The sequence below is a fragment of the Urocampus carinirostris genome, chromosome 20 (genome assembly GCF_059441175.1).
Source record: "Urocampus carinirostris isolate Australia breed hairy pipefish chromosome 20, RoL_Ucar_1.0, whole genome shotgun sequence".
Classification (NCBI taxonomy): Eukaryota; Metazoa; Chordata; class Actinopteri; order Syngnathiformes; family Syngnathidae; genus Urocampus; species Urocampus carinirostris.
In genome coordinates, this window is record NC_142368.1 from 18,785,681 (window position 1) to 18,802,430 (window position 16,750).

At 41.0% G+C, this 16,750-nt stretch overlaps 1 protein-coding gene across 2 annotated transcripts; it reads left to right on the plus strand.

The window, feature by feature from the left end:
• The first annotated feature begins 670 nt into the window (after window positions 1-670).
• pcmt1 (protein-L-isoaspartate (D-aspartate) O-methyltransferase) lies at window positions 671-12,804 on the plus strand. Of its 2 annotated transcripts, none has more exons than XM_088325483.1 (8): window positions 671-976; window positions 2,436-2,540; window positions 2,610-2,641; window positions 2,739-2,843; window positions 4,360-4,480; window positions 7,408-7,493; window positions 9,841-10,010; window positions 12,209-12,804. In XM_088325483.1, exons 1-8 carry the CDS (start codon window positions 799-801, stop codon window positions 12,219-12,221), a joined length of 810 nt encoding a protein of 269 aa, XP_088181609.1. In that variant the 5' UTR covers window positions 671-798; the 3' UTR covers window positions 12,222-12,804. The 2 variants fall into 2 exon arrangements, with proteins under 2 accessions (XP_088181609.1, XP_088181610.1); XM_088325484.1 differs by having other exon boundaries at window positions 673-976; window positions 9,841-10,065.
• The last annotated feature ends 3,946 nt before the right edge of the window (window positions 12,805-16,750 follow it).

The window sequence follows — 16,750 nt, forward strand, 5'->3', positions numbered from 1 at the left end:
TCTCTCTTACTTTCTTTTTTATTTCCTTGTCTTTCTTTCTTCATTTATTTATTTATTTATTTTCTTTTGTTTTCTTCCTTTCTCTCACTTTCTCTCTTTCTTTTGAGTCCATTTACCCTTACTTCCTATATTTAACCTGGTAATAACATAGTAATAATATTGTAATAACATGATTTAATTGCAGAAATGCATATCCAATCGGGTGCAAATATCGCTCTGGGGTTGAAAAAGGTTAGAGACCCCCGGTTAACACAAATCATAAATGTGGCGAAATTATTTTCGATGCAACTGTAAAATTTGTGACTTGATTTAATGTGAATTTCCCTACGGGGATGAATAAAGTATCTGTCTATCTATCTATCTAATGACAGACTCTGGCTTATTTTAAACAAAGAAGAATATTGTCATTCAATTCTATTTAGATACACGAGGCCCTTGGAGGACTAAAGCAACAAAACAAATCCGAAGAGCCATTTGGGAGCATTAAAATCTGACTCTTTTTCGCGAGCCACAAGAGCCGATCTTCTAAAAAGAACCAGAACCTTCCTTCACCCCGCACTACGGATCTTTCATTAAGTCAAAATTAAGGATATAAAATTCGCACTCCCTCTGGCGGTCAAAACCCCCACCACCTTCGTCAATCCAGCACTATAACGAGAATAAGAGCAATATAACGAGTGAGAGATTTGAAATAACTCGTTTTAATAATTTCAACATGCATTTCTCATAAAAAACGTCTCACCTCGTATGCTGTATACCGCGTCAAAAGAGAGCTACGTATCCCACGACTGAGCGTGGATGTCCGGTGACGTATCCGCTGCTCCGTCAGCTTTGGAAGTTGCGAGCTTCCTCTGCAAAACATTTGGCGCAGGCGCTGCACTGACAGCTGCTGTCTACTTAGCCCGTAAAGTCTTTCTCGCCATGGCGTGGAAATCAGGAGGAGCTAGCCACGCGGAACTCGTCAACAACCTGCGCAGTAAGTGCATTGCTTGAAGACGCAGACTTGCAAATAATGATAATCTTAGTATGCAGTTTGTGCACAGCTAGCTAGCTTCTCGCTTAAAGCTAAGTGGCATGCATGCATGTTCATAGTATCGTCCCCCTATCTCCTTTTTTACGATGCACGCCTTTTGCTTCCGTGTTAGAGGACACGCAGACTAAAACACAAATTCAAGGTCATCTAGCCCTTTTGGGAGGTTAGCTTTATATGCGTCATTTGGGGGCATTGAGGAGGCGACGGTTGCTCAGGACATCCAGTCAATTCAGGCACTCTGCCCACATTCGCTGATGCTATCAACGTGGCGTCCATTTCACGCCTTCCTGACTGACACTGACAACTGAAAACTTGCACTGTAATGTCGAACTGCAGTCTGGATGGCAACAAGGACCACTATGAACTCTGTTTTTTCAAAGAGTGAAATCAAAAATGGCAACATGGACGTGCAAGCCTTATACCTGTCGACCTTAAGTCAAGTCAAGTCATGTTCATTTGTCTAGCCCTTAATCCCAAGTCTCAAAAAGTTGGGGCAAAGAAAAACTCAAAAACCTCAGCCAAGTCATGTTTATATGTATAGCCCTTAATCAGGAGTCACAAGGGATGCACAGACTACAGACTATTGCAAAATACAGACTATTATTACACCATCCCCTGATCTAAAACCGACACGAGGGCAAGGGAAATCTCAAAAACCTCAGTCAAGTCATGTTTATATGTATAACACTTAATCACAAGGAGTATCAAAAGGGCTGCACAGACTGCACATTATTGCAAACTACAGGCTATTATTACAGAGTCCCCTGATCTAAAACCTACATGAGGGCAAGGAAAAAGTCAAAACCCTAGGGACATGAAGAAACCTTGAGAAGGGACCGCACATGAGGTAATCGGAGGAGGTAGCTGAACTCTTGAAGTCCATCTTCTATAAGTAAGTTAAACTCAACTTTATCTTCATAGAGGATATTGATTTTATGAAATGTTTGTTTTTCTTAGTACAAAACAATAAAGGTTACTTATACTAGCCTTAAACATACTTCTATAAACCTTAAACATATGAAATCTAGCACTGAAGCAACTCACGAACAAATTCAACTGACGAACGAGCGTCCGGAACTCGTTCGTAGGTAGGGCATCGTCTGTATCTTTCTGTTATCAAACATTTTTTAAAAGTGCCACTAGGGAGCGCCGTTTGACGGGTTAAGAGGTCCAGATTTGTTGGCAATAGAAAATTCTTACTCTGTTTAGCTGGGCGGAGCGCAGAACACAATGCACGATGAAAAATCAGCAAAGTAGCAAAACCGCTGTAAGTAAACCGCAGGGGATGATTGTACAGTGAGTCAGGTCAACCGATTGGAATTTGCAGCGCTGGCTGTGGGGTTGTCTCGCAACTTGTGGAAAGGAGACCCCGATATTTGACTTATTTTCTTTTCATTTTCAGAAAATGGCATCATTAAGTCGGACAAGGTTTACGAAGTCATGCTGGCCACGGACCGAGCGCATTTTTCCAGGTGTAACCCCTACATGGACTCACCACAGTCAATAGGTAAGTCTTCTAGGATCCAAAATTTGAGATGGACATGCTAACCTCCTCCTTTGCTACCGTTTGCTAAAGGCTTCCAAGCAACCATCAGCGCCCCGCATATGGTATGAATTTCCTGGGCCAGAATGGGAATTTAGTCGACGGCCGTCCCCGCATGAAAACCTTCAGGTCAAGTGTATCCGATTTTGTTTTCTCACTTAGCACGCGTACGCCCTGGAACTTCTCCAAGACCAGCTCTTTGAGGGTGCCAAAGCCCTGGACGTGGGCTCCGGGAGTGGAATCCTGTCAGTTTGCTTCGCGCGGATGGTGAGCCAGTGATGCGACGTACCGTAATTAATTGTATAATGGAGCCAAGTTTGGGGTGCGCGTTATACGCCGGGCTTTACGGTAGTATCCAGGTGTATTTTTGCAATGATTGATCAGTCGATAATATCGTTGTAGTTAAACACTTTTCTCGGCCTGCAAAGCACCTACAGTACACATCACATCGCTTGCTTTAAAATAAGTACGGTAATTCTCCATTTTTTTCAATATTCATCTTTCTTTCTCTTTTTCTCTCATTCTGTCTTTCTCTTATTCTCTTTCTTTTTCTATCCCTCTTTCTCTAGCTCTCTTTTTCTCTTTTTCTTTCTCTTTCTTTCTCTTTTTTCCCTCTTTCTCTCTTGTTATTTCTTTTTCTTTCTCCTCTTTCTTTCCTGCTCTCTTTCTTTCTCTTTCTTTCTTTCTTTCTCTTTCTTTCTTTTCTTTTCTTTGCTTTCTCTTCCTCTCTTCTCTCTTTTTCTCTTTTTTCCTCTATGTTCTCTTTTTTTCTTTCTATTTTTCATTTATTTTATTTTATTTATCTTTCTGGCTCAGGAGGTAGAGCGCTCCTCTTGGGATCAAGAGATCTCAGTTCGAATCCCGGCTCCTCCTCCGTGTTACATGTCGAAGTGTCCTTGGGTAAGACACTGAACCCGTAATACCCCCATGATGCAGGTTAGCACCTTACATGGCTGCACGGCCGCTATTGGGAAATGTGAAGCACAGTGTAAAACGCTTTGGGAAGTCTTGACTTGAAAAGCGCTATATAAATGCAGATCATTTCATTTCTCTTTTTTTCTTTCTTTGTTTTTATTTTTTTTATCTTTCTTCCTTTCTCTTTCGTTTCTCTCTCTCACACACTTTCTTGTGGGTCTTTTTAACCTTACTATTTATCCAGGTGATTATACAGTAATAACATGGTAATAAATGATCCTAGAAATGCATATCCAATCGGGTGCCCTTTGCAATAATCTGCCAAATATCGCTCTCGGCGAGTAGCCTCTTCATGTCTCACATTGCCGTTTTGCACAATTACCAATACCTAAAGTTATAAAGTTTCAATTAAGTGTCTTTCATATTTATAATGTTATATTAGTACCCGTTAGTTGGCAACTCGGGCCGCAAAGAGGAAACTTTTAAGCTCAAAGTCGACTATCATGCTGGAATTCACCAAAATCGGGCAGTTTGACCAAAATTGACCGTACCGGCGATGAAAGTTAGACAACGCAGGAAACAAAGTGGTCCTGAAAGATATTTAGAAAACCAAAAAATGACGACAGGTGAACCAAGTTATGATGAATCGGACCTTAAAGAAATACATTGGAAATTCTGTTTCGGTATTGTGTTTATGGTTGACGTTGTCAATAACCGCTTTTCATCATGGCCGCCTAATTCAATGTCTCACGGTTCTTAGTTTAAGCTGAGAATAAGTGAAACCAAATTCGAGACCGGGTTTTTAAATCAAAAATGAGGAGTGTGCGTGTTGTACACGAATGATTACGGTACAGTCTCCACTTGGCAGGTCGGGCCCGAAGGAAAAGTCGTCGGCATCGACCACATCAAAGAGCTGGTGGACGACGCCATAACCAACGTGAAGAAAGACGATCCTAGTTTGATCACGTCGGGGAGAGTTACTCTAAAAGGTAAGACATTTTCCTAGGTTTTCCTAAAGTGCTGGTGGCGCTGGGTATCATGGATGTTCGGTCACCAAATTCGGGGCACTGAGGATGACAGCGAGCTGGCTTTTTCTAGGAACGCATGCGCTCAGAATACAAAATACTGCCGTGACGTCTGAAAACATTTAGGATGCCCTTCTAGAGGAAAACATGATTCATATACTCCATAATAGGAGCAAAACATGAGGTTTAATGGTATTTTAGTGAATATTGACTCCGTACTCTGGATATTTCAACTTCTTCACCCTTTTGGGAATTAAATATCAAAATGTACCGTTTACCAAATTGTTCGAATTATTTATCTGGCTCCATTAACCAAACACAACCTACATTCACCCAACAATTTATGCGCGCTCGTTTCTTGAGGGAAAAAATGAACAGGAAAGCCGACATTTTCACACGGGGGCAGATTTAATTTCATTAATAATTTAACTAAGTGTACTCCATCGAAAACGGCCGAATTAGTGTCGTTGGAGTCTCTGGGGAGCCCTCTTCTGAAGTCCTTTAGCTCTTTTTTCTCCTTGGCCCACATCTCCCCGCAAGATGGTGTGCCGGCTCCTCCCATGGGCGTGCCAAGGAAGCCCAACGTGGGGCTTCTCAAAACAACGGCGAGCGTTTCTACGTCATCAGGGCCTTGTTCTCAAAACAACGCCTGCCGTCCTTCGTATGGATGTGCTGATTATCAGCAGTACGTCCCGTTCTGTAAACAACATCTTCCACCACTCATGCCTGCCCTGAACTTTCACTGCTTATTGAATAAAGGCACAGTCAGTAAATAGCTACAGCATTAAACTCAATAAATGTAACTTGTATTCAATCATATAAAATCATTTATAGTCAAATGTATAAAATCCTTCAACCCCCAAACCACTTCAATTTCTTATGTAATGTAATGTAAATGCATTTATATAGCGCTTTTCAAGTCAATGAAGACCTCCCAAAGCGCTTTACAATGTGTTTCACACTTTTACACACCAATTAACTACCGTATTTTCCGCACTATAGGGCGCACCGGGTTATAGGGCGCACCCCCAAAAAATAGTTTTTGGTCCTACACCTTCCATACATAAGGCGCACCGGATTATAAGGCGCTACAATGGGAACGTCGACAAAACAGTCAGATAGTTCAGTCAAACTTATTACCCCCTTAACATTCCCAAAGCTTGCAAAGAAGCAAATACGTGTCGTAGACACGTGCGGATGCGGTGTCCGTACGATGTCACTTAAATGCGTCATTTCAAATATCATTCGGAAGGTTGAAGTCTTGGGATTCAAGAAATGCCAAACATTTCTATGTTTCTATTTTCTTTTTCACTCGCAACTTTACTGTGCATATGACAATAAACACTTGGAATTGAGTTTAATTCACTCAACTCATCACAGCAACATCAAGATCGTTCTAAAACAAGATACCGGGAAAACATAAAGCCGCATAACTCACCAAAGTTCTCACGTTCAATAATGATACGCAATCATGGTCTTCTTACAACCGTTAGTGAAGTAAATCCAGGAGAGTAAATTATTTGCAAATACAGACTGATAAAACATGTTTCTCTATGGTGTACTTTAGCAAGCTTGCTAAGCTTGCTACGCCATTGCTAAACTCGGCCAATTGCAAGATTTGTTTTGGTCATCTAGCCTATTGGAGGCTCTGAATAATTTCAGCCAATAGCGATCGATTTAACTGATGATTGACACATCTTTTTCGGCCAATTGCAGGGTTTGGTTTGGCCATCTATCCAATCCGAGGCTCCGAATAACTTCAGCCAATAGTGATCGATTCAAATGATAATTGACACATTGGTTAGCCAATGAAACGCCGGTATATAAATCCCAGCATACACCACGGACGACTTCGCGCTCGGGGGAGAATCTAGTCAGCGGCTGTTGAGTAAGTTGCGAGACCTTGCGAATTTAATATTGAGCCATATATAAGGCGCACTGTGTTATAAGACGGATGGTCAGCTTTTGAAAAAAATTAAGACTTTTAGGTGCGCCTTATAGTGCGGAAAATACGGTACCCGGTAGCAGCGTCAGCCATGCTATCGGGGGCATTAGGGATTCGGTGTCTTGCCCAGGGACACTTCGACATATAGCACAGAGGAGCCAGGAATCGAACCTGCGACCTGTTGATCCCAAGACAAGCACTCTACCTCCTCAGCCAATGCCGCCCCAAATCAGTCAAACGCTACAGTTCATTTTCCGTTCAATCGGAGTTGTTTTCAAGTCGCTGGAATTTCCTTTAATCCTCGGGGAGCGATGACAAGCGAATGTAATCTGGTCTGTTACCGCGGCAACCACCAATGACGACGACGCAAATAGAAGAGCTCTCATAGAAATGGTCACACTTCTATATACAAGCAACCCTGGACACGAGAATTTCTTTGGAACCTTACTCGACGTAAGACCAGAGGTTACCACTAGAGACCGCTCACCGTCAGCATCAGCTTGTCCCGGTTGGCACAGATCCCCGATTCGAATCGCATCGTAGAAAACGTCGCCGGGTTCGATCCCCGACCCAAATACGTGGTGGTGTCCTAAAGGATTGTTCCCCTTGGAAAATACATGGGGTTGGAGTTGGGGAAAATCAACGAATAAATGAAGCTCTTATGTCGAGGTAGCCCTGTAGGGGGCGCATATAAATCCATGCAGCACTCATACACGCTTTCTTCAGCCCCTCTTCGTAAGCGCTACCCGACTCTCCGGTCGTCGCCATCTCGAACGGTCCCACTACCCGATGACGCGCGACGTAAACAACCTCGGAGTAGAGCTGCAAACGGCTTCAGGCATGCCCTGGTTGTCTTGACTTACTTTTCTCGTATACATGAAAAATGAAAATGTATGTAAAAAATCTAAATGAATATGCTAATTCTGTGACTTGTCCGAATTTTCAGTTGGGGACGGGCGATTGGGCGACCCCGAAGAGGCACCATACGATGCCATCCATGTCGGTGCTGCAGCCCCAACGGTCCCTCAAGCTGTGAGTCCCGGTTTGAAAATTTTAAATACAGTCAAAAAAATTCAATTTAAACCTTGTTTGGGGTCCCGATGGTGATAATTTCATTTTTTTGGGGCGGAAAATATTCATAACTCGATATTTGAACCTGTTATTTAGCTATTTTTTGTGTTTATTTTGTGTTAATTTTGCTTATTTCAAGTGTTTTTTTTTAAATAATACTTTTATACTTATTTTGTAGATAAATTAGAAAATAGTTTGTTTGTTTTTTTAAAGCCATAGTGGGAGATAGTTTAGCTTATGAACCGATTTATTGCTATAACGCATCAAAACGTTATGAGAAGCATTGTCCCTTAGTGCCAAAACAATAAAAATGAGTATTTTTTATTTATTTATTTATTTTTTTGAAAAAACAAACATATTCTTAAAGCTTTGGTGCCCTTCAGTATCAAGCCTTTAGGAAAGATTTCAGTATGATAAAACACCACTAGCTTTGCTTCGTTCAGTTATTTGTTCACACATCAAGGTGCCCCTCCCCACTTCCTCGTGTTGCTCTGCTTCCTCTATCCAGCAGTTGAGAGTGGCCACGTCATCAGAAACGGGGCGTTGAAAAGATCGAAGTGAAATTTCGATTTGAAATTCATCCTTTCGCAAAAAGCCATTTTTTTGTCAGTTTTTCAAGAAACTTCACAATTTTCAACAATATTTTCTGTAGGCTTTTTAAAGTGAGTCCAAATGGTAAAAATGCTCTGGCACCTGTTTATTTCATTGAATGAGTTAACATGTTATTTTTCTTATTTAACTATTTTTTTTTTTCTAAAAAGTACTTGTAGCTTGAGGAATTAGCATTTATTTTCCATAATATGAGCCTCACCAAACGGGAGCTGTCATTATTGTCCGCCATTTTGGTGCTACGGGTACCCGCAAACGTCAAAAAGGCTGGGCGAAAAAAGGGAGAATGTAAATGTTGCGGATTGGTCACGATGATTGCTGTTGTTTGTTTTCTCCAGTGTGCTTTGTAGCACCTTTTTCCAGTTCAACTACATGATGACAGTGAGATCCACTTGTCAAGTGTTACTCACTGTCCCTTTAGGGAAAACACCTTGGCAAAACCTTTTTACAATCATGTCGTTTTGCTAGTTTGAATAAATACTACCTGTAGATGGCGCTAAATAGTACACTGTCCGTTTAAAGGGACAGTGTTAAATTTGCCCAAGATTTTGCTCTATTATAGGAGTGTCAAACAGGCGGGCCGCTTAAGGGATTGAATCAGGCCCTCGAGACAACGCTCAGAGAAGCGCACGAGAAAAACGAGCTGCAGGTTGAAATATGTCGATTTGATGGTGCCTCTCACAAAGACGTTGTAGTTGTATTTCTTTCTCCCATTCTCTCTCTCTTGCTTTCCCTCCCTTTTTCTCTCACTCTCTGTCTCTCTATCAGTCTCTGTTTCTTTTTTTCTCTTTCTTTGTTCCTCTTTGTCGTTCTCTGTGTCTTTTTTACCTTTTGCTCTCATCTTTTTTCCTTTTCTCTCTTCTATCCCTCTTGCTTTCCCCTTCTCTCTTTCTCTCTTAATTTCTCTTTGGATTTCTTTCTCTCTCTGTCTCTTTCACACTCCCGTTTTTTCTCTTTGTTCCTCTGTCTCTTTCTCTGTCTTTTTACCTTCTTTTGTTCGCGCTTCCTTTTATCATTTTATCTTTCTTCTCTCTTTATCTCTTGCTTTCCCCTTCTCTCTTTCTCGCCTTTTCTATTTCTCTCCCGTTTCCTTTTTTTTCTCTTTCAATTTCTCTTTGCATTTCTTTCTCTCTCTCTCTCTTCCTCCGCTTTTCTCTCTTGCTCTCTTTCACTTTGTGTCTTTTTTCCATTTCTTTGTTTCTCTGTCTCTTTTTCTCTCCCTGTCTTTTTACATTCTTTTGCTTTCTCCTCCTTTTTTCTTTTCTCATTCTCTGTTACTTTCCCCTTTTCTCTCTTTTTTTCTTTCTATATTTCAATTTTTTTTCTTTTTCTCTTTCTTTCCCCCCTCACTATTTCTCTTTTTATCTCATGCTCGCTCTCTCTCTCTCTCTCTCTCTCTCTCTCTCTCTTTCTTTGTCCGCTCTCTCTCCCTCTCTTATGTCTTTCTCCCTCTTTCCCTCTAATCTACTAGTCCGGCCCCCGAGAGAATGTTTGTTCTATTGTGTGGCCCCTGTGTTAAAATGAGTGCGACACCCTTGCCCCGTGGTGTCGTCCAACCGAAAACGAGCGCTACAAAGCAAAATATCACCAACTACGGAGAGTCAAAGCGACCAAACCGCCCAGTTTTGCTTCTCATTTTAGTCGTTTTTTTTTTAATCCGAAAACTAACATTGTCCCTCATCCCCCTTTTGTGCCACAGCTCCTAGACCAGCTGAAGCCCGGCGGCCGCCTGATCCTGCCGGTGGGCCCGGCAGGGGGAAACCAGATGCTGGAGCAATACGACAAGATGGAGGACGGCAGCACCAAAATGAAGCCCCTGATGGGGGTCATCTATGTGCCTTTAACGGACAAAGACAAGCAGTGGTCCAGGTGGAAGTGACTCCCTTCACCCCCCACCCAAATCCCACTTCTCACGGTGGAAAAGGTGAAATGAGCGTTGCATGGAGCAGGAAGACAAGAAGCTGAGTTTTGATGGCCACTTATTGAATTGTTTAGCTTCTTCCATACTTTTTACAAAGTAGCTGCACGTTTCTTTGCCCTCTTTGGGTTTTTTCTTAACTTTGCCAAGACTTGTTTGGATTTCGACTCGCGAAAGTAGGACTTTTCGGAGCAGACCTTATTGCCTCGCAAGATGCAGGGAGAAGTCTTGGCGGGACAGGGAGAGCCGTTTATTTACCTTCGTCTGAGTTCAAAACAAAGTTCTCATTCGTCTAAGAGACAATCGTCTTTTTATATCCTCAAGACAACATCTCATATTACTTAGCACGTCCTCCTCGCGATGACGCACGTTTTTATTTTAAAATGCACGCTACCAGACACAATGTTTTTCCCCAGAATGTCTTCGTCCTCTTTCGATTTTCCAAAGAAACTCGTTGGGGTCGGCCTGACATCCAAATTCCTGGCTCGACCGCATGTTCCACGCCAAGGAGATTGCTATTATTTGGCAGCCCAAAGCGACTAATAATAACATTCACTGACATTTACACTCGAGAGAAACAAGCCTGGGATTTCCCGTTTTACTAATGTGCTCACCTTACGTCAAGCTCGACTCCAATCATCTACAACAGACTTTGCGAATAATGTGGAACGTCGCGACCAACTGAGTTGATCTTCTGCTCTGTGAGATATAGACTAGATGAACAAATTCTCTTTGCTCAATCGAAATCTCGTTCTGTCTATCTCGCTTTATCGCAGGGGGCGGGGGGCAACCATGGTCCTCGAGAGCCAAATGTCCTGCATGTTTTTGGAGTTCCTCTGTTCCATGAAAGGAGATATGAAGAAGAGATACTCCAAAAACATGCTGGACATACAGCTTTTGAGGGACTGGGTTGGTCACCCCAGTCATCGGTCTTGTCTCGCTGACTCAGTCTCGCTGGCTCTGTTGCTCTCCTATTGTTTCTATATTGCTCTCTATTCCTTTATTTCTATCTCTATTGGTCTCTGTTTCTATTGCTCTCTATCGCTTTATCCCTCTCTCTCCATAGCCCTCTTTATTGCTCTCTATCACTTTATCTCTATTGCTCTCCATTCCTTTGTCTGTATCTATTGCTTTATCTCCGTCGCTATTGCTCCATTTCTATTCCTCTCTATCGCTTTACCTCTATCGCTCTCCATCACTTTCTCCATTGCTTCATCTATATTGATATATCTCTATTACTCTATCGCTTTCTCTCTATCTATTAGTCTATCGCTCTAATGCCCTATCACTTTCTCTCTATTGCACTCTCTCTCTTGCTCTCTATCACTTTATATCTATCTGTAGTTCCTTATTGCTTTATTTCCATCTCTATCGCCCTCGATCGTTTGATCTCTATTGCTCTCTATTGCTTTATCTCTCTCGCTCTTTAATTCTCTCTATTGCTTTATCTGTATTGGTCTCTATCACTATTGCTTTATCTCCATCTCTTTCGCTCTAATGCTCAATCAATTTCTCTCTATTGCTTTATCTCTCTCTCTTGCTCTCTATCGCTTTATATCTATCTGCTGTTGTCTGTTGCTTTATCTCCCGCTCTGTTGCTCTGGTTTATCTATCGCTCTCTTTATTGCTCTCTATTGCTTTATTTTTAATGCTCTCTCTTGCTCCCTATCATCCTAATTCTATCTCTCTTGCTTTCTATTGCTTCATCTTTATCTCTTGCTCTATCACTCTATCGCTTTCTCACTTTATCTCTATGGCTTGTATATTTGTGAAACAATCATTGCTTTTCTGCAAAAGAAAAAAAAGCATGTTCTGTTGTGAAATAATATTGGGAATTCTCATTTTTTCTCTTTCGACTGATTTGTTTATAATATCATTTTACTCATTTCAGTTATGTTCCAAATTACTATATTTTTGAAACCTTTTTTTTCTTGCTAAATAAGAAAAAATGTTTCTTAAAATGCCAACAGGAAAACGTATCTATATAGTTTGCAGTCCAGCAGCGGGTAACTCATAATTTTGCTCATTTAACGATCTATTTCTTATTTTCTACTAAAAATAAAAATAAATGAGTTACATTTCCTTATATAACAGACTGCAGGTTGTTTTGCCCATTTTAACTTTTTTTTTTTACTTCTGTTCCTTGCAGGGATGAACTCTGATCCGGTGGACAGTCCCTAATCCACCTTTTCACTTCCAACCTGGACCCAAACATGGACTCAGACCTCCGATTTCATTGAACTTACTCAGTGCGATGTGCTTGGCCTGTTTTGTTCGATAAATGACTCTGTTGTCTTATTTCGAATGCAGTCGGCCATACATTGTACGATATTTTCACAAAAAGGTATGAATGCTGGACAGAGATGACGATTGCAGTGTGATTCATTCAAGTTTTGGGGCCTCCTGGCATCCCCCAACTGCAGTATTAGCAACACATGCTGAAGTAACCCTCAAATCCCGTTCAATGTGCAGCACTTCAAAACCGTATAATACTCCAGCCTTGTGCCGAAGAGAAACCATATACACCAACACATGCATGGCAAGGATGCGTTTTCAAGAAATATCAACTGCGGGGCCCTCTGCCTGCTGATTTGCACTCACTGGTTTGCAAAAAGCAAGCAGTCATCAGAATAATGTCTTGGAAGAACAATATTAAAGCACATATTATTTCGCTTGAACTGAGTGATGATAGTCAAGGATTCTGGAACGGTGAATATAAATAAATAAAGAATTGCTTCTGTTTCAGCTTTGGAACGTTTTTGTGGTGTATTTTAGTACTGACTGGAGATGAAAGAAGACCTTGTTGATTCAGCTAGAGCTGGTTGGAAGGGGATTTAACTCATAGTCAAAATAATACCAGATTTAACTGACGATTGTCTCAAAGAGCGCTGACTGTTCATAGGATTCTCAGGGAATAAATATACATGATATTGTGATAACGCTAGCCCTCCTTGAGTGGGTTGTCCTCTAACATTTAAGTCAGGGGTCTCCAACCTTTTTCAAACTGAGCTACTTTCTGTTACTAATTAGCGCCAAGGGCGCACAGTTTGATATGCATTTGTAAAATAACTTTTGATATATTCCTATATTGTTACTTTATTATTACCAGGTTAATTGTTGGTAGAAGTCAAGTCAAATGATGTTTATTTGTGTAGCCCTTAATCACAAGGAGTCTCAAAGGGCTGCACAGATTAACGACTATTGCAAATTGCAGACTATTATGACACCATCCCCTGATCTAAAAACTACATGAGGGCAAGGGAAAACTCAAAAACCTCAGTCAAGTCATGTTTATTTGTGTAGCCGTTAATCACAAAGAGTTAAAGGGCTGCACAGACCACAGACTTACAATATGCCCTGATGTAAAACCTACATGAGGGCAAGGAAAAACTCAAAACCTCAGTCAGGTCATGTCATGTTTTTTTGTGACACCCTTAATCGCAAAGACTCTCAAAGGGCTTCACAGACTATTGCAAACTAGAGACTAATATTAAACCATTCCTTGATCAAAGACCTACATGAGTGCAAGTGAAGACTCAAAACCTCAGTCAAGTCACGTATATTTATGACACCCTTAATCACGAGAAGTCTCTAAGGGCTGCACAGACTATTATTACACCATCCCCTGATCCAAAACCTACATGAGGGAAGGGAAAAACTCAAAAACCTCAACATGAGTAAAATGAATAAACCTTGGGAAGGGAATAAACTGAATAGACTCAGTCAAACACACAAAAACAAAATTATCTGATTAGCTATTTTCAGAACAGGTCTGCAGGCAACACTACAGTCTGGCTGTAGTACGTTGGAGACCCCTGATCCATGTTTCCTCTTTGCACCAAACTCCCTTTTGGATTTAAAGCTGCCACTTAAAAACATAAGATAAAGAAAGGCATAGGTACAGTACAATAGCCTTACATATTTTGGTTTTAGACTGTTGGCCAATCTAGATGTTCTGGCCTGTATTGACTGTTATATCCTCCCTGAAGGCAGCAGGTTAAAACGGTGGGTGGGATGGTAGTGCTCCTGCTTCAGTTTTAAATGTTCTAATAAAAACACAATTAAATACTCCAGTAAACAAGCACTGTATGCCATTTCCAGTTTGGCCCAAAAATATGTTAAAATGCAACTACATTGGACTTGAAATGAAATACCTTGAGCAGAATTGAGGTACAGACTAAAGGATTTTATACATTTGACTATAAAAGATTTTATATGATTGACAAGTTACATGTTTTCAGTTTAATGTAATAAAGATATTCACTTACTGTGCTTTAGTTCAATGTACAATATAAGGTCAGGGCAGGCTGTGTGGAATGCATAAATGGAAGTTGTTTTGTCTAGGACACTTCTGATAACAGGAGACCTGGGTGTGCTGACGCAGGAGGACCAGAGATTGTTGGGCACAAAACAACTGCCTTGGCACGCCAGCATGAGGGGAGAAGATAACCAATAAGAGAGAGCTAAAGTTAGCTGCAGATGACACATAGCCAATAGGGGAATAGTAGGATGTCTTTGCTTTGTTTGTTGAAATGCATAAATGATCCCGGGCAACCCGGATGGGGGCCATCTCCTGTTTACACTTAGATCTGCTGTTAGGAATAATAAACCATCCACCCCTGCGTGGAAATATCGCCCTTCCTGGTCATTGTCTCTCTCAAAACGAGTGCGCACAATTGTTGGATGAATGTATGTCGTGTTTGGTTAATGGAGTCATACAACTAATTCGAACAATTTGGTAAATTTTGATGGTTACATTCCAACAAGACTCTTGTTTTTAATTCAAGTGGTTGACTTTATGAAGTAACGACTTCAACATTGCCTAATGTAGCGGAGTAAGAGTACAGTTTCCTCATCACAAATTTACTCAAGTATAGGGATTTCAAAATACTCCTAGAGTACAACATTTCCCAAAACTTATTCAAGTAATTGTACTCTGTTACTACCCACCTCTGGTTGTAATACCAAAAATCAACTCAAGAGACCCATTGACCTTGGAGGCCATGCTTGCCATCACACTGCCTCCACCACGTTTTCACAGATGATGTGGTGTGCTTTGGATCAAGTAGTCTTCCCTTTTTTCCCTCCAAATACATTGCCTTGCAAAACTGTTGAACTTTGTGACCTTTTGCCACATTTCATACTTTAAACATAAAGATATAAAACTGTCATTTCTTGTGAAGCATCAACAATAAGTGGGACACAATCATGAAGTGGAACACACTTTATTGGATATCTTAAACTTTTTTAACAAATAAAAAACGAAAAAGTGCGTGTGCAAAATTATTCAGCCCCTTTACTTTCAGTGCAGCAAATACTGTCCAGAAGTTCAGTGAGGATCTCTGAATGATTCAATGTTTATCTAAATGACTAACGACGATAAATGGAATCCACCTGTGTGTAATTAAGTCTCTGTATAAATGCACCTGCACTGTGATAGTCTCAGAGGTCTGTTTAAAGCGCAGAGAGCATCATGAAGAACGAGGAACGCACCAGGCACGTCCGAGATACTGTTGTGGAGAAGTTTAAAGCTAGATACAAAATGATTTCCCAAGCTTTAAACATCCCAAGAAGCATTGTGCAAGCAATAATATTGAAATGGAAGGAGAATCAGACCACTGCAAATCTACCAAGATCGGGCCGTCCCTCTAAACTTTCAGCTCACACAAGGAGAAAACTGATCCGAGATGCAGATGGTTAAAATGGATGGAAAGATGGATGGAGCCAAATACAGGACCATTCTGGCAAAAAACCTGATGGAGTCCGCAAAAGACCTCAGACTGTCTTCCAACAAGACAATGATCAAAACATAAAGCAAAAACTACAATGGAATAGGTTACAAAAAAACATATCAAGGTGTTAGAATGGTCAAGTCAAAGTCCAGACCTCAATCCAATTGAGAATCTGTGGAAAGAACTGAAAACTGCTGTTCACAAACGCTTTCCACCCAATCTCACTGAGCTCAAGCTGTTTTGCAAGGAGGAATGGGCCAAAATATCAGTTTCTCGATCTGCAAAACTGATAGAGACATACCCTGAGGGACTCGCAGCTGTAATCGCAGCAAAAGGTGGCGCTACAAAGTATTAACTCAATGGGGCTGAATCATTTTGCACACCCGCTTTTTCGTTTTTTATTTTTTTTAAAGTTTAAAATATCCAATAAAGTGTGTTCCACTTCACGATTGTGTCCCGCTTAATGTTGATGATTCACAAGATATGACAGTTTTATATCTTTATGTTTGAAGTCTGAAATGTGGCAAAAGGTCACTAAGTTCAAGGGGGTCAAATAGTTTTGCAAGCCACTTCTTCTTATCGTTCTGGTACAGGTTTGTCTTGGTCTTATCTCTTATCTAGAACTGTGCTGGCTTGTTGAGGGTGTTTTTTTTTGGGCAAGGTCAAGTCCGGTCTGTCTATTTTTGGGACTGAAGAATGGCATGCACCTAGTGGTGAACCCTTTTGTCTCTTGGTGGTAGAACTAGAAACAAACACCCACTTCCTGGATAGTGTTCTTTACCTCAGTAGATGTACCGTATTTTCCGCACTATAAGGCGCACCGTGTTATAAGGCGCACCTTCAATGAATGATATATTTTTAAACTTTTTCCATACATAAGGCGCACCGCATTATAAGGCGCTATAAGTGCATGCTGGTTTAAGATCAGGTAATTGTGCAATTTTGTAATTGTAATCCTG

Excerpts from the sequence above, each read along its gene's own strand:
- pcmt1 (XM_088325483.1), top strand. The coding sequence starts at position 799 with ATGTCCGGTGACGTATCCGCTGCTCCGTCAGCTTTGGAAGTTGCGAGC. Across the intron at positions 2,541-2,609 it reads GGACTCACCACAGTCAATAG|GCTTCCAAGCAACCATCAGC; the intron begins GTAAGTCTTCTA and ends CGTTTGCTAAAG. Across the intron at positions 7,494-9,840 it reads CCCCAACGGTCCCTCAAGCT|CTCCTAGACCAGCTGAAGCC; the intron begins GTGAGTCCCGGT and ends TTTGTGCCACAG.